Source organism: Sceloporus occidentalis, unplaced genomic scaffold (assembly GCF_023333645.1).
Source record: "Sceloporus occidentalis isolate IW3139 unplaced genomic scaffold, rSceOcc1.0.p SCAF_4, whole genome shotgun sequence".
NCBI classification, from domain to species: Eukaryota; Metazoa; Chordata; class Lepidosauria; order Squamata; family Phrynosomatidae; genus Sceloporus; species Sceloporus occidentalis.
The window spans coordinates 49,047,370-49,073,152 of record NW_028316984.1 but is presented as its reverse complement, the minus strand read 5'-3'; the positions used below and the strand labels follow the sequence as shown (position 1 = coordinate 49,073,152).

The window sequence follows — 25,783 nt, the reverse complement described above, 5'->3', positions numbered from 1 at the left end:
ATTTTATTTAGTTGGGTTTAGGAGCTGAAGATGCACTTTACCCTGTGGCACTACACTGTGTAACAGCTATTTCACATTGCACCCTAGAGCAGCTAGATCCAATTGATATCTGTATCAAGATAGAGCATGCAACTGCAAGTTATCATGATAGACCTTTAAGAGTTGAATATACTTCAGGCTCCAGTTCAGTCCTATAACATTTTCCTAGGAATAAGCTCATATGAATACATTTGACATGTAGGGATGCACTGAGAATTAAAAAAAAAAAGGGAGCCAGTTGGAATGAGACATTGAGAAAGGAATACAAAACAACTTGTCATTATAGCATGCAATCTATGAATAAGAAATTGGTTATAAAAGACCTCTCTTCTCAGAAGTATTTTGGACAGTAAAAGAACATAACAGAGAGTGAAATGAGTGCATGCATTTCTCAATTTCTCAAACTGCTCAGTCAGCAGTACCAATTTGTTTACAGGTTACTGTTAAAAAGTAAAGCAAAGCAATTGTCATTTCAGTTTGGTATGAAAGTATCTTGATGTTACTTTTTTTTTCTCCAAAAAAAACCCAGGAGTTGTCAAAGTGGACTATGGAGATGTATCAGTCAGAAAAGCACTTAGAGAGAACCTGAAATGTAAACCATTTTCATGGTATCTAGAAAATGTCTATCCGGATTCCCAGATTCCACGACGATATTTCTCCCTTGGAGAGGTATGAAATTTTTCTTTTGTGTAATAATACGTTTTTTAAAAGAAGAAAAATCTCAGACATGTTAGACCTTTTAAGTTTGTTATTATTTATTTATTCCATTTATATGCCACCTTTCTCCCGATGTGGTACCCAAAGCAGCTCACAGTGCTAAAACAACAACAGCTAGAAAAAAACCCTTAACAATAATAATTAAATCCAGTTAAATACCATCCATTAAAAATATATTTAAAAACCTTATCTTAAACAATACTTATATTTACTTATATTCCTTTAGTCTTTTACATTTTAATTACAATGTATATTTGAACCTTTTTTAAAAAATAAAATAAATTAAAATTCTATTCCTGCAAGTGTGTTCAGATTTTATTTTCATGAGGTCACTGGCATGGCTTCCACATTAGTGGGGCATGAATCCACTCTGGCTTTTAGACCAAATGTTGAAGGATCTACTCAGAAGCTGAACCAAACTTGGGTATTGGATTCAGCACTTTGGATAAGGTTATGAGTTAAATCTGGACTGAATTCATCAACTTACTGACTTAGAAGCCACCAGCTACTACTGCTTGTAGTATATAATGTATTTTAACCCATAGAGACCTGCTCCTTAAACAAAAATAACCCTAGAGCATTGGAAACTTATAGACTGTATTTCTGTTTATATACTGTACCTCTGCCAAAATTCATCTTCACCTCCTCCTCCTAGGGTGTATCAGTAGGAGTTTAGTGTCTATTCTGCTTTGGTCAGACATCACCTGGAATATAGTGTCCAGTTCTGAGAACCACAGTTGAAGAAGGATGATGACAAGCTGTAGCATATCCATAGGAGAGCTACCAAAATGATGAAGGGACTTGAAGTCATGCCTTATGAGGAGCAGCTTAGGGGACTGGGTATGTTTAGCCTGGAGAAGAGAATGTTAAGAAGTGATATGATAGCCCTGTCCCACATGTCATACTGAGGATGGAGCAAGCTTGCCCCAGAGAAGACATGGAGCAGTGGAGACAAACTACAGGAATAGAGATTCCACCTAAACATTAGGAAGACAATAAGAGCTGCTTGACGATGGAACACACTCCTATGGAGGGTGGTGGAGTCTCCTTCTTTGGCTCAATGGCTATCTGCCAAGGGTGTTTTGATTGTATATTCCTGCATGGCAGAGGAGTGGACTGGTGGCCCTTGTGGTTGCTGCCAATTCTTTTTCCCCCTTTATTTATATGTTTTATGGTCCATAATAGTATACAATATATATAATACTTTTTTAACTGAATATTAGCATTATTACATCACATACTTTTTGGGGGCCCTCTCCCCTGCCTTCCAATTCTATGATTCTGTGAAATGGTTCCATAGAAACCAAATTCCTGAATGCTTATCTAAAGGGAACATTAGTCATTGTATATTTCTTATATCAGATAGTGATAGGTAAAGTCTCCTGGGCTTACATTAATTCACAGAAATGGGCCCAATTGTCTTCTGGCTTGAATGAATTTCTTTAATTGGGATTTCAAATTAATATAGCACCCCCATATCCCTGTCTCCAGCCTTCATTGCCACCCCCTGCAGATTAATATTTTTTCTAAGTTCTGAATAGCATTTGTCATCTTCTGGATCTGGCTGAAACTGCCAAAGCCTGTTGTCAATTTGCTTCCCATTTTAGAGTAATCAAAGGCTGCATCTGCATTGTAGAAATAATTCAGTTTGTCACAGTTTTAACTGCCACAACATAATGCTATGGAATCCTGGGAGGTGTAGTTTTATGAGACATTTAACCACCTCTGCCAAAGAACTCTTGTGCCACAGCAAACTACAAACCCCAGGATTCCATAGATTTGATCCCTGGGAGTAAAAGCAGTATCATTGGACAGTAGCATCACTGGGAGGTGCGGAGGGGTATGAACTGCGCTGGGTGATACCCCAAAGGAGGGTGACACCTGGTCTGCCCCCTGCAGGAGTCTCCCAGTCTGGGTAAGCGGCAGATGGCTGTTTCCCCAGCTAAACAGTGCTTTCCCGGATTGTGTGGCTGCTTTACACAGGCCTTGGGAAAGGAGCCTATGGCTGGGGCGGCTGTTTCCGCGGCTGTACAGCCATTTCCAGCCGGCTGGAGTGTACCCACGTCTCTATCCTTTTTGCTTCACCCTGGTAAAATCCAGGCCAATGCAAGGAGCCAGCTGGAAATGGCCACAGAGCTGCGGAAACGGCCATCCAGGGCACAGGAGCACTCCAGCTGGCTCCTTGCTTTGGCCTGGCTTTCTCCTGAGGGAAAGCCAGGCCAAAGCAAGCAGTATTAGGGTGCGGGGGGGGGGGCACCCCTTCCACTTTTGGCCCTGCTCCCACCACACCAGGTGACACCAAATATAAGTACGCCACTGTCATTGGGTTATTTCTGCACTGCAGATGAGGCCAATATTGTCTGGTATTGTAATATTCAGCTGTCTTTTATGTTCTTCAATTTTTAAATTAGAATACATGCTTCTAGTAGTAAAGTGTGTATTTCAGGAGGCATGCTTTTATTGCACAATTAACATTAGTCTCTACTTTTGAAATTATAACTTATAGTGCTAGGTCAAATACACTGTGATTGTCAGCCAAAGCAGATTTAAAAAAAACAAAAACCCTAGTAATATTTCAAGACGATTTTGGCAAAAATTATAAAAACATGCTTACCAACCGTGAAATAATCAGAGTTTTGCCACATAACAGTCAGATGGGCAAAACCAAGGTAACTGGAGTTATGAAACAGTCATTAAAGCACCTTATTTTTACCAGTGAGGGCTGGGTTTCCATGGAAACAGGAGGAGAATTTCAAGGAGCATCTGTAGAGTAAGCGTTGGTTTGGATGTCAGTTTCAGCTGCTATCTGTCCATGAAGCCTATGGGGGATTTCCCTCTCTCCAATACAGCTATAGGGTTTAGGGATTTTGAATCAAATAAAAGAAGAAGAAGAAATGTGAGCAAGCTTTATATGTAGAATATATGCATTATATAGAAACTTGCAAAGCACAATCCTATACATGCATTCTTGCCTGTAAGTCCCATTTGAGTTAAATGCAGTTATGTCCAGGTAAGAGGGAATTGGGGCACGGGGTGTAGTCTGCACTGGTCAAATAAAGCTGCTTCCAAGTGCTTTGAAGGCAGGGTGCTTAGACAATGCATGAGGCAAAAGTGGGTTGAAAGCAAAGTGAAGCTTTTAGGCTAAAAACCAGAGCAAAAAGAAGCTGGGTACTCTCGCTCAAGATAGAAAATGCACATCATTTGCACAGGCATATAAAAAGCCGGTACCAGTACAGGACTAGGACAAAGCAAAAATGTGATTGCCAATGGTGCCGTGGATGTAATTACAACATACACAAACCAGACAGTCCAAGAGGAGGCATGGGATGAAGTGGGGGTGAATGTATATGGGGGCCCCATGATTGTGCTTTGCCAATGTATCACTGGGCACACCAGGGCACTGATGCACTGTACATGCAGTGCATTTCATGTGCAACTATGTGGCTGATCATACAGGGGGGCGTCCAGTGGAATGGCATCTGGGCAAGAAGGGAGAGGTAATTTGGCTACAAGTGGTGTGTTTGTGTGATGGTGTACATGCATGGTGGGGAGGCAACCAAAAAAAAAAACAAAACAAAAAAAAAAACAGCATGGCTTGATGCAAGTGGTGTGAACAGCCTATGGATGTTTGGCCCACCATGGGAGTGGGCTGTATGGACAGCAGTGTTTTGACTCACTTTCAATTAAATATAGTTTTATAACAGTGAACCAATAAGGCTGAAAAAATACTAAAAGAAACAGGAGAAGAAATTACAAAATGTGAGCAACCATCAAAAATTATTTTATGGCAACTATTAAAACATCTTCAAGAAGAGAGCAATCATTTTTTACTCAAAGGCCTCCCTAAAATGTAAAGGTACATCTTTCCTACAGAAGGCCATTAGGTGTGTGATGGGTCTTCTTTGTCACACACATCTACAACTTGGGTACAGCCATTAAAAGGCTGGGTAAAGCCATTTGCCTTATCCACCAAGAATACCCTCGTCCATTGCAAGCTAGAGATATAACTCTACCCTACCAGACGATTTGCTTTTTGTAACACACCGTGCCATGCTTTCCATCAAACTACTGATCTTTCACAACATATGTGATCACAAAATAGTGAACAAGCTTTCAATATCTCCTGAACTCAAAACCAGCCATTCTCTTAAGCAGACACAGGGGGTGGGGGGAAGGTGCGTTAATCAACCACAATGTCTATAATTAATCACAACCATAAATACTCCAGGCAACTCACACTAAAATTGTTTTGGTCCTCTCTTCTGGTATTTTCTGGTAATAAAAACTTAACTGTAGCTGGGAGACAGAGGTAGTAAAGATTCAAGCCACCCTCTATCAATTATTTTTCTGTTTTCTGTTGTTTGTCCTACTTTTGAGTTTTAAAACCCAATTATTCTTGTTTTCAGTTTTATAGTAGAATGTTTATTGACCCAAATTAGAACAGGAACATTATGCATAATTATTGTAATTGTTTTCCTGTTCAAGAGATATTGGTCTGGCTCTCCTTTGTCTTATTGCTATCCAGTCTATATGTTACATGTTATGCTTATCCCCAAATAAGTGGAGCTTACATCTGAATAGATATGTATACATTTGCTTTTCCTCTTTCCTGTTAAAATTCAGCAATTTCACCTACTTTATTTTATAACAAAATATGTCAAGATTTAAATAGATGATATAGATTGGAGGTAGTGAGGACTCCATTGTCTGTATAACATCAGTTTTTGCAGCCTGTTTGTTAACTACACTGAATTCCAGTGTGATTAATTTTTATTATATTTGAATATTTGATAGCTATGCCAAAAAGAGAGGATGCAATAAACAGAGAGAATGTTGTACAGCACACTGTATTTCTTCCATAGAATAAATCATACTAGCATGTGTTTATCTAGGAGAGGAATGCAGAATGGGTGGCCATCCAGATGTTTTTAGGCTATAATCTCCATGAACCAGTGTCTTCACTAGGATTGGCATCATCTGATGCATTAACTCATAGTGTCACTGCCCCATTGACCCCCTGCCACATCACACCATACAGAATCCTTAGTAATGTTTTTGTACTAATGTTATTCATGAATCGTAATTCCCATATATCACTGAATGTTATGGCAGTAGTTGGGTCATAAACAACTAACAAAATTAAAATTATACCTTTAAATTACAGTATCATGTACTTAGTTTAAATGTATTTACATGTACATAGTTTCATGTAGTTAAAGTGAAAATTTGGTAAGTTGTGATGTTTTTAAAGAAAATTTTAAAAGATGTTTAAAATTATTATTATTATTATTTTAAAAACCTGGGTGCTACACAGCCTTTCAGGGTAGTGGAACACCCAACAGGGCCTCTGCCAAGGATTCCATGCAGGCTCAGATGGATAAACAGTGTATTTCAAATATTCAGGCCCCAAGTAGGAGGTTGCTTGTGACAGTCATCTCTATGCAATGGCCATACTAGCCAGGGCTGCTGGAAGGTTAATTCCAACAATATCCTAGGTCTACAGAAAAAAGTAGGAGATCCAACTGCACAATTATCTCTCATACCACTATCTGCTACCTTACTTCTCTTATCTGAAATTACTAGGGGCAAAGGTTTTGGCCATCTGTTTGCAAGGAGCTATGATCACTAGTATCTTCCTGCCTATCTTACACTTGTCTTGCATTTTGTCACTATACAGAGACAACACAGAGACAATTCTAACACACTACAGAATTATTGTACAGTACTATGATTCCACTTGGTTCCATCCTGTGGAATCCTGGGTTTGAAAATTTAGGGAGAGTCACTGTGAACTCTTAGCCAGAGCACTCCAATTCCTTGGCAAACAATAAATCCAAGACTTCCATAGGATGCAGACATGGAGGTTAAAGTGGAACAGTAGTGCTATAATTCTATAGTGTGAATGGACCCAAGATTTCTCTGTTAATACTGTGGCTATGTATAACCAAAAGTAAAATAGAAGATTGAAGTTGTATCAACATCATCTGATGTTGTAAATCAATTGATTTTCACTTTGCATATCCAGTAGACATGCCACACTACAAATCATTTCTATACCAAAGGTTCAGTCTGATGATTTGAAAAGTATGCAGTCAGGACATTTAAAAAGTATACTTAATTTCCCTTGCTTTGCAGCACTTATCATAATTTACAGGTCTCTTAAAAGCCTATTCAGGATAAGCTAGTCTGTTTTTATTGGCTTATCACTGCCCAGATAGTCAGAAAAATTATCACATGGTAGTTTGTCATTTTAGCTTGTTGCATATCTCTCTGACATTTTGAAATGAACATTTTTAAAGCAAGGTGTCTAAAACCATGAAATTGAATGGAAACACGTCCTTAACTAGTTTAATGAACCTTGTCCAATTTTTGCTTAATAAGCAAATCATGATCAAGTAGTAAAGATTTTCATTAAAATTTCCCCTTTCAAGCTATTTTTCCCTTTCCTTGGCATGGTTATAATTATACAGTCAGAACTATAGGTAACATGGAGGCAATATCTCAGAAGACATGCAGCATGGTGCCCTATGGGCAGGAACCCCACCTCAAATTGGTTCAAATTGAGAAATTGCCCTAGGCCCCTCACAAACTAGGGGATCACAGTGTTGAAGAAAGATGTAGTCTTTTCTTCTCCATTCACTTCCTAAATCTCCCAATGTTTCTCATATCATCAGTACATTGTGTGTTATTTGAATAAATGAGGAAAACTACATAGTATCAAGCTGTTAATCTCTCTGAAGTTGCAGAGCTGAAAATGGGTACACACATTATGATACTATCAGTTACATTCTGTATTTCATTTATTTAATCAATTTCCGAGTCATCACTTCCAGAATAGATCACATGTGCAGAAAGAGACCCCAATTTTTGGAACTCCAGGGTTTCAGCCATCTTAATACAGCTGTGTAGAAAGGGGTAACACCAGCCCTTCTTCACATTTCTATGTCATGATCTTTTGACTGGACTGGGTGCATCTGCACTGTAGGAATAATGTAATTTAATATCACTTTAAGTGCAATAGTACCATTCTTAGGAATCCTAGGATTTGTAGTTTTACAAGGCCTTCAACCTTCTCTGCCAGAGTGTTGGTGCCTCACAAAACTACAAATCCCAGTATTCTGTAGAACGGAGTCGCGGCAGTTAAAGTGGTGTCAAACTGCATTATTTCCTCAGTGTAGATGCACCCCTGGAGTTTGAACAGCATTTATTTATTTATTAGTTTGCTTGTTTATTTATTTATGAAAAATATTTATATGCTATATATTGAACTCCAAGGAAAATGTTCAACAAAAATCAATTTAGGCAATTTAAAACAATTTAAAATTTAAAACAATACAATTTAAAAAGATTAAAAGCACTTTAAACAATTTAACAGGTTAAAACAGTTCTACAAAATTATAACAGTCCACGTGTGTCTGTGAGAGCCAGCTTGGGATGGTGGTTTGAATATTGGATTTCTACTCTGGAGACCAGGGTTTGACTCCCTGCTCCACCATGGAAACCACTGGGTGACTTTGGGCAATTCACACTGTCTCAGTTTTAGAGGGAGGCAAAGGCAAATTCTCTCTGAACAAATCATTCCAAGAAAACCCCATGGTAGATTCATAAATCAGAAATGACCTGAAAAAACACAACAGTAACCACAGCAACTTGTTAGCAGAATGAACCTAGTGTTGGTTTGAATCAGGCCTCTAAGGAGAGGGCATTCAACACAGCTGAGAAGGCCCTGTCTCATGTCTTCCCACAGCGTATTGCCCTCTGGTGACAAAGATGAATTCAGGAACACTCCTTAGCAGTCCACCTGATCTTTCAGCATGAGCACTATCCCATCCAGGGTTTCCTGAGAATTATAAGTCCACAGAGCTGATGTCCTGGAACTCATCTTTAGTTTATATCCCCTTACCAGCCTCTTGCAGCATCCAAGCACTGGTTGAGCACCTACATGTCCCAGTTAACTTCAGTGGCAAGGAGAAGTACAGTTGAGTGTCATCACATGTTTATAGCACCCAGGCACAAAAATCTTAATTACGCCCTGTACAGACAGGCCAAAATAAAGCTACTTCGTGTCACTTTGGAGGTATGGTGTTTCAATGATGCATGATTCCTAAGAGCCTGGAAGCTATGCCAAAGCTGCACTCTAGTCCTTAGGACTGGAGCATGGCTTTGGTGTGGCTTCTGGACTCTTAGGATGCATGTATCATTAAAACAGCATATCTTCAAAGTGACTTGAAGCAGCTTTATTTTGGCCTGTCTGTATCAGGCCTACTTCTCCCAGCAGCATCATATTAAGTAGCATAGGGGGGGTAGTGACACTCCTCAGTATAACAATTATGTGGATTCCCACAGTGCATTCTCTGAGACTATGAGTGTTACCTATGCTTGTCATTTAGGTAGGAGTGACTCCACTGTAACAAAGTGACTCAATTTCCCAAACTACAGAGCCACTACAACAGTGTTGTGATCACAACAGTCAAAAATTGCTGAGAATCCCAGGATGACTAATAGGTGGCACTCTATCTTTCCCCTAGAGCTGATTGTCAGTAAGAGCAACCAAGGACATTTCAGGACTATTCCCTGGCCTGAAACCAGCATTAGAGCTGCACTAGTGAGTAGGAGACGTAGGAGCATCTGGAACATAAAATATTGTTATGACAAGTATTGGGTGGTTCACAAGATACTATTCTAAACCAGTCTATAGGGCCACACCAATAATCTTGGCTTCATCTGAGAATCTCAGAATGAAGAGGTGCATCTTTTAAGGATACACTTATTTTCATAACTCATTCATGTGCAAGCTTTTTGCCATGTAGATCATCACAACTGCATGAAGTGTTTTCACAGCTGTACTAAATTTTTATGATGGTGTCAGCTTTTCTCATGGAAAATATTCATGGCTCATGAGAGCACAGTGACAAAGTGTTCTATACAGAATAATGGCAATAAACAGTGATGCTGGGACGACAACAACAACAACAAAAACCCTCCAGCTGTGTTGGATAAAATGTGTGATCTGGGTCCTGCTATGATGCTTTCTGAAGTTGTGGAAGAGGTGCCTGCAAGAAAGATGCAGCACATCACTTTCCTTCTTGCCTGCCACCACTCTCCTTCCCTGTCTTTATTGTCAAAGTAACATTCTTTGTAAATAATTTTTGGTAAAAAATTGTAAAGAATCTTTGCAAATGAAGTGTCTTTGTTGTGATGCAAATATATGTTAAATCTCCTGGACTTTGAGAATCTACCAGTTGCCACATGGCCATAAGGAGGAGCTGCTAGCCTGTAGGACATGCCCCTCCATACCATCTTAACTAAGAAAAACAGCAAAATGCAGGCCTATAACTAGCATCATCATTTTCCTCCCTCCTGTTTGGTTTGTAACACCTTGCCTGATGAAGAAGCCAGTGAAGCTTTGAAAGCTTGCAACATGTATATTGTGCATTTTGGTTAGCCAATAAAGGTATCACTGTTTGGTGGGCTTTTTATTCTTTTGTACCAGTTTCTAAAACAATAACCTCTATGTGAATAGGTTAGTATATTCTGGTGACACATCTTAATCTTGATGACAGGATTATGACATTTCTTACCCTTACTTCAGTGGTGGGTTAGTTACTATTTTTGTTTTTGTTTGTTGTTGTTTTAAAAAAACTAAATCTATAAACATTTTAAATTTTGTATTCCTTGGTTACATTTCCCCTCAGATCAGAAATGTTGAAACAAACCAATGCTTGGATAACATGGGACGCAAAGAAAATGAAAAAGTGGGCATATTCAACTGCCATGGCATGGGAGGAAACCAGGTAAAAATTAAACCTGTTTTGAAAATAAATTTTTAAATATCTTTCAAGGTTCAGCACTTGTAGCCAAATGTGAAATCAAGCAGGTGCTTATCCAAAAGCAGTATTGGTTCAACTTAATACATAGAAATTAAGACCACAATATTTCCTACTAAATTCTGGATTAGACTGAGGAAAAAATTATTCATGTATTAAGATTCCCCCATCTCCCCGCCTGCCACCGCCACCATCAAAATGGCAGTGTGGTTTGCAAGGAATTACTAGTATTTGTGAAAAAGACCCATGGGATATCTTGTGCCGCTCTTGAAAGCTTCCGATGAGAGTCCATATTCTTCTTTGGAAGTTTGTCCTATTGCTGTTAAAATATAATTGCTTTTTAGGCTCTAAAACCCCTGTAACAACCTATGTTTAGCAAACCATTATTTCCTTTTCTTTCCTGTTACTGAGGGCCGAATCCAGTACTACTCTCACAATACAAACAGGACTTTCTTCCCTTTACTCCTGCGCCCCCAAACCCTACTCCAGAAAGGTTCTAAGCTTTCTCAAGTAGGTTCTTACATATGGGGAAGGGCTTCAAACATCTGCTGTTGGATACAGCCCTAGATTTGAACAGGCTTCCCACTTTCCATTCCGAGAATCTTCTTTGAATTAGCAGTTCTCTGTATTGTGCTTATTCTGTCTTCCACTGAGCCAATTTTTCATGCTTGGGACCAGAAATGTTTTGGATTTTGGAGTTTTTCAAATTTTGAAATATTTTAGATGCATAATGAGATATCTTAGAGATGGAACCCAAGTCTGAGTATGGAATTTATCTTTCATATGCACCTTATACACATAGCCTGGAAGTAATTTTATTCATATTATTTTTAATAATGTTGTGAATGAAACAAAGTTTATTCACACAGAACCATCAGAAAAAAAAGATGTCATTATCTCAGCCAACCATGTGCACTATTTTGGATTTTGGAATATTTCAGATTTTGGAATTCTGGACAAAGGAAATTCAAGATGTAGTGAGAAGTAAATGGAATCCAGAATTTCATAAAACCCACTTGACAATACCACTCCTCACATAAATCCTGTATGTTTTAGCATCAAGACCAAATGGCAAGCCTGGCAAAGCAGTGCTGGACTATAACCCTGGAGACCACAGTTCAATTCCCAGTGCAGAATAAAACCCACTGGGTGACTTGGAGCAAGTCACATGCTCTCAGCCTCAGGGGAAGGCAGTGGCAAATCTCCTCTGAAGAAATCTTTCCAAGAAAAACCCATAATAAATTCACTGTAAGATCACATAAGTCAGTAACTATGGTGGCGACATCATTTCATGGCAATTGGAAGTGTTTTTCGTTTTCGTTTTTGTTTTTTTTAATGAAACTGGCTGAAGTGAACAGCAGTACTGGAAACAGTTTATCTATATCTCGGACTGCTTCAGTGACCAAGGAGGGCATCTCCCCTCTGAATGACTGTCTGAGGTAGGAATGGATTTGATGAGAGAAAATAGACTTAAGCTGAATCCAAACAAAACAGAGGTACTCATGATAGGCAACCCCAATCCAGTCCTGGATGGGGTCACACTTCCCCTAAAGGACTGTGTTCGCTCCTGAATTCATCACTTCAACTGTAATCTCAGATTGATGCACCAGCCAGGAGCACCTGTTATCGGCTTCAGCTGATACGCCAGGTATGACCCTACCTAGAGCCGCGGGACCTAGAAACAGTTGTACATGTGCTGGTAACCTCTCATCTCAATTTCTGTAACGCGCTCTACATGGGACAACTCTTGTGCCATGTTTGGAAGTTCCAACTGGTACAAAATATGACAGCCAAACTGGTCGCAGGAAAATCTAGGTTTGACCAAATTACACCTATCCTGAAATCTTTACATTGGCTGCCTGTTACCTTCTGGGCACAGTACAAGTTGTTGGTTATTACCTATAAAGCCCTAGGTCAAGCCTACTTGAAGGAACGCCTCCTCCCATGTAATCCTTCTCACACACTCAGGTCCTCTGGGAAAAATTTACTGCTGTCGAGGAATACCAGACTGGTGATGACTTCCCAGAGGACCTTTCCCACTGCCACTCCAAAAATCTGGAACGACCTGCCAGAAGAGACTCGGCAAATAACCTCTCTTGAGGCTTTCAAAAAAGTGATAAAAACAACTCTTTTACAGCAGGCCTTCCCAGACTGACCTTTGTCCAAACTAGAACAAATCTGATTTTTTGATTAAATCCTATTTTGTATTGTATTAACCTCTGTTGTTACCTGCCTTGATCCCCAAAGAGGAAGAGGCGGGATATAAATTAATACTTTATTATTAAAAGGAGAAGATTCTAGTGCACAAGTTCCTATATTACCAGTATTAAATCTCATGAATTGTTATGGCTGCTTTTCATGAAAAGGTAAAAATATTTTTTAAGGTATTCCCTCCCAAAGGATGAAAAATCATGTTCAATGTATATACCACACAACAAAGGTAGGTAAAAAAAAAGTTAATGAACTATGTTTAATTGGGGGGGGGGGGATGATTTAATGGCCAGATTTGCACTATTATTAGAAAATATTTGAAGAAATTGCAGTAGGAATCTTGATTTAATGATAATAATAATAATATTTATTTGTATTCCACTTTTTCACAAAGGAATCAAAGCGGATTCCAACAGTATAAATAAAACATCAGTTAAAAATTACAATTTAAGAACCCTCAAACCCAACCCCTCCCCCCAATCATAAAAAAGTGATCAACCCCTAAAAAAAGATTAAACATCAAAAAATTTAAAACTGTCCAATATGAATACACTATAATTTCGGGCTGATTAGCGCTAGAAATGAGTCTTCCTCTAGAGGAGGGAGGACGGGGGCGATGGTATCAATCAATTTTGATATCGGTATCAATAGAGGAGAGGCAAATCTAATGGATCTAACCTAATCTGGAAAGGCCTGCCGGAAGAGATCTATCTTAATAGCCTTTTTAAAGGCTTCCAAAGTGGTAATATGGCGAATTTCATCCAGCAGGTCGTTCCAGAGCCTGGGGGCAGCTGATGAGAAGCTCCTCTGGGTCACCGCTGAAAGTCTGGTCTTCTTAGGTTGTAGCAGATTCTTCCCAGAGGACCAATTTAAATCAATAAATTAAATCAGTCTGTGATGTTTATTGCACAGGCCCTAAAATGGGCCCATTGCATTAGAGAACGTGTGAGCTCGCAGGAGTGCACGGAACGGGATGGGGCTAGGGACAGCATTTTACTGCACGTTGGGCCACTGCCACCGCTGCCGGGCATTCCAATCACGTCCTCTCTCCGTTCCAGAGGGCGCACTTTCTGAGAATGCTTTGGAACAGTTCTCAGAAATCGCACCCTCTGGAACAGAGGGAGGACGCGATTGGAACGCCTGGCTGCAGCAGCGGTGTTCCCTCATGCAGTAAAATACAGTTCTTAACCCCATCCCATTCCATGTGCACCCGCGCACGCACATTTTGTAACACAACTGGCCCATTTTAGGGCCCCTGCAATAAACTTATGTCTTTCTTAGGGGTGAAACAGACAGGCAAAATAAAGAAGCTTCCAGCCACTTTGAAGGGAGGGAGTTATATGACACATGCCTTGTTTTGTGTTGGAATCAGCATATGGTGGTTTGTTTTTATGAGAGCTTTGTAGATTTTTTTTTCTCATTTCCTATACATCCTTTTCTCAAAACAATTAAAACTATCATAAAAATAATTTCCTTACATAATATTAAAAATGCAAACAGAGATATTGCAGGCTGTTAGACAGCAAAGATACATTCAATTTATTTTAATTTTTTCATAGAATCATAGAGTTGGAAGAGACCGCAAGGGCCATCCAGTCCAACCCCCTGCCATGCAGAAAATCCAAATCAAAGCATCCCCAGCAGATGGCAATCTAGCCTCTGCTTAAAGACCTCCAAGGAAGGAGACTCCACTACACTCCGAGGGAGTGTGTTCCACTGTCGAACAGCCCTTACTCTCAGGAAGTTCTTCCTAATGTTGAGGTGGAATCTCGTTTCCTGTAGTTTGCATCCATTGTTACGGGTCCTGTTCTCTGGAGCAGCAGAAAACAAGCTTGCTCCCTCCTCAATATGACATCCTTTCAAATATTTAAACAGGGCTATCATATCACCTCTTAACCTTCTCTTCTGCAGGCTAAACATCCCCAGCTCCTTGAGTCGTTCCTCATAGGGCAAGGTTTCCAGAGCTTTCACCATTTCAGTCGCCCTCCTCTGGACATGCTCCAGTTTCTCAATGTCCTTTTTTAATTGTGGTGCCCAGAACTGGACACAATATTCCAGGTGGGGCCTGGAATTTTTCCAAAGGTACATTCAGTTTAGAAAGGGGAAAGTAGTAGTTATGAAATGTCAACAATCCTGTGTTGGGTGTTAAAGTGTGGAATACTGTAACTCTATGTTACAGTATTCCATACTGCTGTACATCAGTGATAAAAAATTCCTACCTAAGAACTGTATCTTACCAAACTTAGTGTAATACAAGAAACACCATACTTATATGCAAACTTGCACAGGTGCAAAGAATATATATAGCTTTGTTTGAAATGAAGCGATGTATTTCCACAGCACCGATTGCCAAGCATGATTAAACTGAAATAAGCAGCATGTAATTGAAATGGGAGTCAATGACAGCCAGATGATTTTTAAAGACCTGGTATCCTTTTGCCTTTATGCACCACAGTTTCCATCTTACACATGGTTCTGGTTCAAAATATGCAAGAGAGAGAATTGTATTAAATGTGGCTTTTTCCTTTACATGTTTTACTCTGTCTAGGTGAGTAGCTATTGCTAAAATTCTCCCCTCATATGTAAAGATACAGTGGTCTTCTCTGTATAAACCTATTCATGTAACAGCTTGCTATCTTGTGCATGAATGATGATGCAGGAACTGCAGCATTTTGCTATGCTGATATGTATTAGGCACCAATATAAAATGCATTTCATCTAAGTATATACATTTTTCACCATGCACAAAAATATTTTGTAGATTGCTGTGTGGAATTATAACAAATATTAGAGCATGAGCAAGTAGAACAGGCTTAAAGCTGCTTTTTAACTTTTCCCCTTTCTCACACACACTAATTGGTAACTTAGTATGATTTACATGCACTTTCTAATTGGTAATGCAATCAAGTTCAATTTTCATGCTTTGCCAAAGGCTGCATTCAGCAATTAACTGGCAAAAGGTTGCTCTCAACAATTAAGAGAGAACACTTTTCCTGTAGCTTTGATTAGAATACTCTAAATCAATTGAGGGGTGCATTCACATTAATTGGGAGCCTTGTAAATAATTAAAATAGTCATCACATAGGTTGCTTTAATTTGTATTCACTTTTTTTCTGACTAGGATCCATCTTTAACTCTGATGTGCAGCTTGGGGTGTATTGGTCAAAATCCTATTGTAGCAAGCTGATAATGGAACATAAACTTTTGTGAACAGTTTGACATTCTCCATGCTCACCTCAGTGAAAAGCAGTGATTTTGGCAGGGGCAGGAAAGAGCGGCAGACAGCTCTAAACTGAAAGTGAGGGCAGTGGTATGGTAGAGCTCTGCTACATGCCCCCCAGTCAGTGGCTGTTTGGGTCAATAGAGTGGAGGAGTTTCGTTCCACACCAGCAGGCTGCCATTATTCAGACTGAAGAAAAACATTGCACATGGAGATGTTCAATACCTCCTTGTACAATGTTCCAAAACAGTGTTTACATTCTTCTGGGAAATTTGTTCCTTGTTACAGCATTATAGTCACCCTTCCACATTCATAGGGATTAGGGGCCAAAGGCCCCAACGAAAGTGGAAAAACTAGAAATATGTTAGCACCCCTCCAACATAAATGATAAAAAGTCCTCTCCCACCATATTTCCAAAGTGCTTCCACTTCCACTTTCAATGTGATGTTTGCAACCACTGCTGCAAAGTATCCACCTTCTCTTCTCCTTCTATTCCCCCTTCATCCCAGCCAGACAAAAGCAACACTATATCTTCCCCACTTTAACAAAGTTTGCATTCTCCTCATTTCCAAAGTCTTTCCACTCTGAATCTCATGCTTGCTGCCACAATGGAGGAAGGGTGAGCAGCAGAGGGTGAAGAGGCTGGCCTTGATAAGCAGCAGTTACAAAGTCACGAATAGACAAAACTGCAAATCTGAAACCTTTGAAAGTAGAGGACTGACTGTACAAGGATTCTGGTCAGTCTTTAGACTTTTTTTCTTTGAGGATTCTCCCAGCAATTCTTGTTGTTAGTGCTGTGTCAAGTTGTTTCCGACTTATGACGACACTATCATGGGGTTTTCTTGGCACATTTCTTTGGGGTGGGGCGTGTCATTGCCATCCAGTGGGTTTACATAGGCAAGCCGGGATTCGAATCCTAGTCTCCCAAATGATAGTCCAATGCTCAAACCTCCACAATACAAAGCAATTGGTGCACACAATAACAATTCTTATAACATAGGATTATATCCATGCTCTGTTGGATTATAAATTTTTCTTAAAAGAAACATTTTACATTTTCCTATCGTATTTTATTTTTGTAGGGCTTTGTTTACTCATATAAATTTTGTTTTGTTTCACTTGAATAAAGGGAAAATAAGTCACTTCAGAAATTGAGATCAAGCAACAAACAGAACATTCTCAGGCCCCTGCCTATTAAAAGCTGCTTGGATAGGTTTGAGGACTTGGACTTTAGAAGTTCCAAATGCATCTTGAGGGAAGGGCCCTTAAGAAAGCAGTAGTAAGACCCTCACTAAAATCAAGATTTAACCTGAAAAATTTGGACAACCATTATACATATTTTTTGTGGATTTTTTGGGCTATGAGGCCATGTTCTAGAAGAGTTTATTCTTGATGTTTTCTCATCATGTCTGAATCGCCTCACAGGGAGAGGAATTTCTCTTAACGCAAACTTAATGTTCAGAAGAATTCCTCTCCCCAGGAACGATTCAGGCACGCAAAGGAGGGAGGCACATTTCCATGGCAATTCAGGAGCGTTCCAGGCTTTCAGACACAGGGGCTTGTTTTCCCTTTTAGCTCCGTTTGGAGGACGTTTTTGCAATGATGCAGGCAAGTGTGAAAATATTTTATGAGTAATAGCAATACCTATAGCATGTACATTTCTGTATCGCTTATCAGTGAACTCAGCACTCTCTAAGTAGTTTACAATCTGTAAACTAATTGCCTCCAACAAACTGGGTTCTCATTTTACCATCCTACAAAAGTATGAAAGGTTGAGTCAACCTTGGAGCTCCTGGGATTGAACTTGCAATCTTGTGGCTGTAGTACCAGCATTTAACCACTATGCCACCAGCACCTTCTGACTGGTGACCCCACAATTATGGAATTCTGTTGTGACTGAACAGTGGCTGAGTCCTGAAGAATAAGCCTTCAAAGAAGCCACAAAGCTTATCTGTGCCAGGGTACCTTTCCTTAACATCTTTTTGTAGTGTTTATTCATCAAATTCTTAAAGTATTTCATCTCACTATGTCTTTGCCATGTGAGAACTCTGCACTAAAAGGCAACCTGTAAATATTTTAAATAAGTGTACAGCAGTTATTTTGTTGTTCTTGTGTGCCTTCAAAGCATTTCCAACTAATGGAGACCCTAAGTAAAACCTATCATGGGGTTTTCTGGAACTGAGTTTGTGACTTGCCCAAGGTCACCCAGTGGGTTTCAATGGCTGAGTGAATGGGGAACTGAACCCTGATTTCCAGAGTCCGCTCAAACCACTACATCATGACATATATATATTCATAATTATGAGTTTTACGCCCATGTCTGCACCATGCTGGCCCTTAGTCAGCATGTTGCCTCTAGACATTACTGTAAAAGCACAAGGGATGCGAAGATGACACTTAAGAATGGACATAGTAAAGCTGGCATCCCTAAAATACTGCCGTTGCTTCACTGCTAATTGTACAAAGGATCTTAGCCTACAGTTGGCCTTTCTTATACACAGATTTTTTATACACGAATTCAAGCATCCATGGTTTGAAAATATTCAAAAAAAGTATAAATTTCAAATATCAAATGTTGATTTTCCATTTTTTATAAGGGACACCATTTTGCTCTGTCATTATATTTAATGGGACTTGAGCATACATGGATTTTGTTATACACGGGGGATCTTGGAACCAAACCCCAGCATATAACATTTTATAATTCTAAATTGCTGTTACTGGTTTTATATTTTATATTTTATATTTTATCATGCGAATGGCCTTTGGCTCAAGCATTAATAATAAAGATGATGATGATGAACAAGGGTCCACTTTATTTTATTTTATTTTCATGTAATCATGAAATTTACAAAATCACAGGAGAGTGTTTTTATATATCTTTTTATTCTATTCTATTTTATTGTGGGTCACTTGAAATTTATTGTTGCACTTATATATTATGCTTTTTACTTTTTAAATCTTCTTCGTCATTGACCAAATAAAATAAATGTATGTACACCCACCCATTTGCCACAGACACATTCCTTTTATTCCTTGAACATGTATTATCTTTGTTACTACTCCTGAAATTCTTCAGTAAACAAAATATGAAAGTGAGTAAGTAGACTGTTTGGGACCTGTATAATAATACTTTGTATTGACATAAAATACTTGCTATTGACATAAGGATACACAATGCATGATCCATGTTATCCTTACAAATAGCCTCCTAAGGTAGGTCAGTAGTATTCATAATATTATGAGTATTATTATATGGGGTACCAAGGCTGGAAGAATCTAGACTTGCCTAAGCTCATTTAGCATGCCCATAGCTAAGTTAAGATTTAAACTCGAGCCCTAATGATTCATATCATATACGCATAACAGTTAAGTTGCACATTTAACTAGACTATTAAGTTTAACAAGAAAACAGTGAAGTAACATTCTTAATTGTGCCACTCTTAGGATTAGCACTCATGAACTGTACTTGTGTATCCATCTACATTGAGTGTATCTACAATGCGGAAATAAAGCAGTTGGACACCACTTTAACTCCCATAACTCTATTCTACGGAATCCTGTGATTTGTAATTCAGTGAGGCACCAGAGCCACCTAACAAACTAGGCTGAATACCTCACCAAATCCTACAAATCCCAATATTCCACAGGATGGAGTCATGAAAATTAAAGTGATTTCAAACTGCTTTATTTACTGCAGACCTGGAAGACCTGAAGGTCTCACACTGGATCAAAAAGTGTCTGTATTTTATCCTCACAATAACAATTCCCTAAGTTTGAACCTTTGTTTATGTACTATTGAATTACAGCAATTTCCCAAATCTATGGATGTAATAGAAATACCTATAATCAGTGGAATTCAGCTGAAAGTAATTTCCAGTAATTTTCATTCACATTGATTTTCCTGTTCTCAGTGTTCATCACATTAATTCTTAGTTTCAATAGTGGCCTTGAGTATTTTTCATCTTTAACACAGTCTGAAGAGATTAGGTGTCCAAAACTGAAGTAAAACATCCACATTTTCTTTACTTCAAAGTTAAATGGCTCGGGTGGATTCCATATATATTTGCCTTTGAAAATAGTCCAGAGCTTCTTTCATTAAGTTTAATAAGGCTTAGTCCTTATTAATAAGGCTTACACAGAGTTAAGCCCCTGGTCAGCCTTCATAAAACAACAGCTAACTTTTCAAATTGGAGGGTCCACTAGAGTGCACTACACTGGCTTTCATACGCAGTTTCAGATACAGGATTGTATGTGAAATGTACTACAGTAGTAAACCAAGAGTAACAACTATGACGATACATATTCCCTGACATGTATTGCCTGTGGATTCAAGCTGGGTATATTAAGAATCACAGCTTTCCTTTAAAATACTTTATTTATGTATTCATATATTAGTTATGTTGAAATGTGCTTTGAGGATCTTCTTATTCAAAACTGCAAAGTAGACATTTTAAAATGTCTATAACCCTTATGATTTAAACATCTCACTGCAACATTTTGCAGTGTACAGTCCTCTTGGTACTGAGGAAATTGCTCATTATTCTCCAAAGGCAACCTGACTATAGGTAGTTCTGTTGGCAGGACAATGTTACCCTTATGCTCACCAAATGCAGGTCTCTAGGAAGCATTTGTGGAGGACTCACAGTTAGGAAGCTGTATATCCCTAGTGATTATTAGATCAGTATTAGATTATTAGATGAGAATATATTAAATGAACATGAGTAATCATCAGAGATATTGTTATCTACACTGTCTTTCATTCGTCATGATTGGGCAACAGGCTAAGTGGGAAAGAACTATCATTTATTATCTTTATGTTTTAAGTATAATTATGGGCATATAATGGATATATGGGTACACACACACACACACTGACATAATGTTGCCAAAATCATCATTTTATTTCTTCCAGGTATTTTCATACACTGCTGACAAAGAGATTCGTACAGATGATTTATGCTTGGATGTCTCCAGGCTCAATGGCCCTGTGATCATGTTGAAGTGCCACCACATGAGAGGAAATCAACTTTGGGAATATGATGCTGAGGTAATTTTTTTTCCTTATACAGCAGGAGGAGACCAAACTTACTGAGATTAATCCTATTCAAATTGTATTGTGGGTTTCAAGTTAATAGTACCAAATGTTCTTTAACCCAGAATCAACCATTTGAAATAATGTGCAGCAGCTTTCATTGTGTTAATTTATAAAAGACTGTGGTTGGGCACCATGAACCACTCTCAGGATTTCAAGATATTCACAAAAAAACCCACCTTGCCTGTATCCACCCCCACCTTACCATTGACATTTAACTCCTTCAGACCACACATTAAATACAAACCTTTCAGGATGTATCTAACCCTTAAGGCATTGCCTGCTTTACGATGGACATATATATTCAGACTTTTAATTTTGAGTCTAAGGGTGCATGTGTGTGCAGAGATAATGGGTGGAATTCAGGGCAGCTCTGGGTCCAGAATACTCCAGGATCAGTCTGGAGTATTCTGGCCAGTGTAGAACCATTATTTGTTAGGTTTGCAGTTTTTGGCCAGGAACATTTCCATTGTTCCATCCCATAAAATTCTGCAAGTCTTTTTCTCACATCAGATTTCATGATTGTATCTGAGGTTTTCAGCTCTCCAAGCACCATTGTAATATATTATTGTAATACAGAAAGCCCTCAGTATCAGCTAGAGTTTGGTTCCAGAACACACACACACACACACACCATGTAGACCAAAATCTGTGGATGCTCAAGTCCCATTATTACAGTGCTGTTGTAAAATGGTGTCCCATCTATAAAATGAAAAAAATCAAGGTTTGCTTTTATTTAATTTTTTAAATAAATATTTTCAAACCATGGTTGGTTGAATCCATGGGTGGACAATCTGTGGATATAGAGGACTGACAGTTATATATTGTAATATTTTGTAATATATTCTTAGTTGGGTCAAATGTTTGGAACGTTCTATTGTGAAAAGTACTGGTGCTCCATCCCCCTGATGATCTTGATTCACCAGGCATACAGTATATGAACTGTGTGCCCCAGCATCTTTGCTGGTCTCATAGCTGTACAGACACTGCGGAAGATGCTGCTTTTTGAGTTATGAATCTATAAATGCCTTGATACTTTCATAGGTACAGACTTAAAATTTTCTCTTTTATTCTACTACAAGTTCTAAAATTGATTGAGGGCATCTTCTTGGCTATGCTTTTCATATACACACACAGTGAGATTTTAAGGAAATATGTTTTCACTAGTTGATAGAGAATGTTGAACTGCATACTTGACACCAGGGGGAAAAAACCCTGAAAGCAGGACTATGCATTCTAATACATGCTGAAAATAGATCCACCCAATAATTTCTAAGGTTTGTAATCCCTACATGCTTATCAATAAGCCCATAATAAATGAACACTTGTTTACTATTTCAAGGCTGTTGCAAAATAGAACACCTTATATATCGTATATACTCGACTATAAGTTGACCTCATGTATAAGTCGAGGACAGGTTTTGGGACCAAAATTATGGATTTTGCTATGACCTGTGGATAAGTCAAGGATAAAATTTAGGGGCATATAGCAAAGGATCTAAAAGATGAGGCAAAGTAAAACAATGTCAAAGAACTTACAAAAGTCCAGCAGACATAACTCTTTGCGCTTAGTCTTAAGACTGGATGGATGAGAGAGTAAAGGAGGTCGGGAGCTTCACATATTATACTCTTGCTTTTCATCAGGAGATGGTTCCTTCTTTTAAATAAGAGTTAAGATACAATACTTACATTGACCCATGGATAAGTCGACTCAGGTTTTTGGGGTAAATTATTTTTACCTAAATTTCTAGACTTATACATGAGAATAATAATAATAATAATAATAATAATAATAATAATAATAAATTATATTCTGCCTTTTCCCGAAGGAATCAGGGCGGATTACAAAACAGAAAACATTCATAAGTCAACCTCATGAATAATTCAAGGGCAGGTTTGGGGGGCAAAATCATAGATTTTGATATGACCCGTGTATACGTTGAGGGTCAAACTCAGGGGCATGTAACAAAGGATCTAAACAGGGGGAGGGGGGACACCAGTTCCTCCTTCTCCTTCTCTGGACTTCTCCCAAGGGTCACAGTGTGGGCATGCAAAATGTGGACACAAACCTCCAATTAACCTCCCTTCCCCACAACATTCCCCAAGGCTGATTGCTTGCAAAAAGGAGGACACAGTCCTCCAATTTCTCTCCTTTTCTCTCTCTCCTCCTTCCTCTCTCCACAGCTTTCCCAAGGCTCACAGAGCAGTATTACCATACTGACTCATATATAAGTCTTCCTAGGATTTTGAAGCCCATTTTTGGGCTTAATGTTTTGACATATAGACTAGTATATACGGTAAGTAACACCATTACAAATAAAACCTCTGTGAGTGGATCAGCAATTTTACACTCACAAATAGTATAATAATAAATAGTTTATTTATATCCCGCTTTTCCAATTTTTGATCAAATACTTGCAAAGTACTTGGAATGCAATAAATGTAGCTCTTTGTACACAACCACGCATACACAGACACACATTGTACAATTTTATCCCTATAAAAATTTGTATTATTATTATGGGGCTGTCCATATGGGCCGTGTTCCCCCCAGCCTTGCATTGTCCTGTATGGACAATGCAGGCCATTAGCCCCAGGCCAGGACTGGGCAGAGTAAACATGGATCCAGTAGATTTAGCCTAATCCCAGGTCAAAGGGGCCTTAATGCAGTCTACAAAGACAAACTGTTTGCCACGGAGTTTCCTTGAAACTCCACAGCAACAGCTAGAAGACTGAATGGTCCCATGCGCGGCCACGCCTTACATCTACTGTTATCACTACTAAGAAGACCGCCATTGCAGCCTATGATATGGAAAGGCAGTGCCTGGCCATATGGATGTAGCCAGATACACTGTTTCCATGTCACAGGCTGCGACTAACAAAGACAGGAAAAATTAACCATTTTACACAATACAGTTGTAGTGGTATTTCACTGTGAGGTAGGTAGGTAGGCATTTATTTATTTATTTATTTATTTAGGCCACAGTAGAGAACCAGCACTTGCCCGGCATCTCCTTTTTGTGATTGATGTGAATAGGTTGTTCGTACCAGCACCTATTTATATAGCAATGTTGGCTGCAGTTATGTTTTCTATGGACCCTATTAATAATACCATGAGATTTTAATGTTTAGATTCATTTGAAATTATTATCAGAAAGAGTTTACAGAAAATACTTTTGATGGAAACACTTGAAAACATACTTGATTGTAGATTTGTTGTTGTTTTAAGATGTTTTAAAAGGTTTCAGCGAAAAGAATGAACAATTGTCTTGTAAAATGAGTGTTAGCCATTAGGTGGAGCCAGGAGGAAAGAAATCTCACATGGTTTCACTCCAGTAGTTAAGAGATCTCTGCAGAAACAGTTCATTATTTCTTTTATTTAGTAAGATGTTATTCCTTTTATTGAATTATTATTAATTTGCATTATTAAAAGGGCTCCTACTTTGGCAATATTTTAATAAAAATCCCCAATATTTCGTGGGAAGCTATATCTGTGGAAATGCATGCTTCTTGGATTCCTATGATAGTGATCTTTTTGTTCACTTTTGCAATAGTTTTTTCCGAATTTCAGCTTTGTTCTAAAAAGGGTAGAGACAAACTCCCCCACAGACCTTCAGAGAACAACCTGTCCAGGGGGCTGGCAAAAAAGCCCAGAACAGGGTTTTTTGTATCAGACAGGGCTTCAATAAAGACAGGCAAACAACAACAACAACAAACAAACAACTAAGCATTGCATTATAATTAGGCCATAAGAAATAGCAAATACCAAGTTCTTATTGTGATCTGTTAATGTGTGTACATGTACATGAATGTTGGTGTGTGGGTGAGTATTTGATTGTGTAAGTACCTTCATGTTGCCTGTCAACCTATGGGAACCCCACGAATTTCATAGGGTTTTCTTAGGCAAGGAATACCCAGAGGTGGCTTTGCAAGATCCTTCCTCTGAACTATAGCCTAAATACCCAATATTCATTAGCAGGCTCTCATCCAAATACTAACCAGGACTTTTGGGTATTTAGGTCCTAATTGGTACATACTATGTAAATAAAGTTTAACAAAACTAAAAATTTCACCTTATCTGACAGGGACGTAGCTAGGATTTTGGGAAGGGAGGGTCCAGACTAAGTGCCACCATTATAATGGGGCTTGAGTGCAGCAGCGCAGCAGCACACACCATTCATTTTTCTAATGGAAGGGGGGGGTCCGGACCCCAAGAACCCCCCCCCCTTGGCTACGTCCCTGTATCTGATCATCATGACAATGGGAGTGTCTCTCTATATTTAGTATTCTACATTGTTATTTGTTTACAAGCAGTCCAATTTACTTCAGTACTGAAGTGATGCAAGAAACTCAAAGTACTTTTAAATGTCATTAGTGCAACTTAAGTACATCAATGTTACAGATATATGTGAGAGCTGTGTATATGTTTTGTTGCGGTCTTGTGAAAGCCAGTGTGATGTAACTGTTAGAGTACTGAAGTGATACTTTGAATATCCATGCTCTAATTCCCACATGACCATCAAACTCACTGTTGCTGTCTTGGGCCAGTGACTTCATCTCAGAGTCACCGGAAGAAAGACAAGATGGCAAAGTAAAAAATAAAGCAAGCCAACTTTGTTGTGGAGTCAAAACTGTGACATTCAAGTGCCACTAGTAAGGCCTGCTTTGATCAAA

General features: G+C 38.8%; 1 protein-coding gene across 12 annotated transcripts in view; it reads left to right on the top strand.

Annotated features, from left to right (window-relative positions):
* The window catches only part of GALNT13 (polypeptide N-acetylgalactosaminyltransferase 13), a 360,918-nt gene that overhangs the window by 259,497 nt on the left and 75,638 nt on the right, over positions 1-25,783 (top strand). For all 12 annotated transcript variants that reach the window (XR_016280868.1, XR_016280866.1, XR_016280867.1 and 9 more), the window contains 3 exons: positions 569-708; positions 10,452-10,550; positions 20,930-21,064. Coding sequence is in view for 7 of the 12 variants with exons in the window: in XM_089520006.1 (XP_089376132.1) it covers positions 569-708; positions 10,452-10,550; positions 20,930-21,064 (374 nt within the window). In the remaining 5 variants the exon portion in view is untranslated. The remainder of the gene's footprint in view (positions 1-568; positions 709-10,451; positions 10,551-20,929; positions 21,065-25,783) is intronic.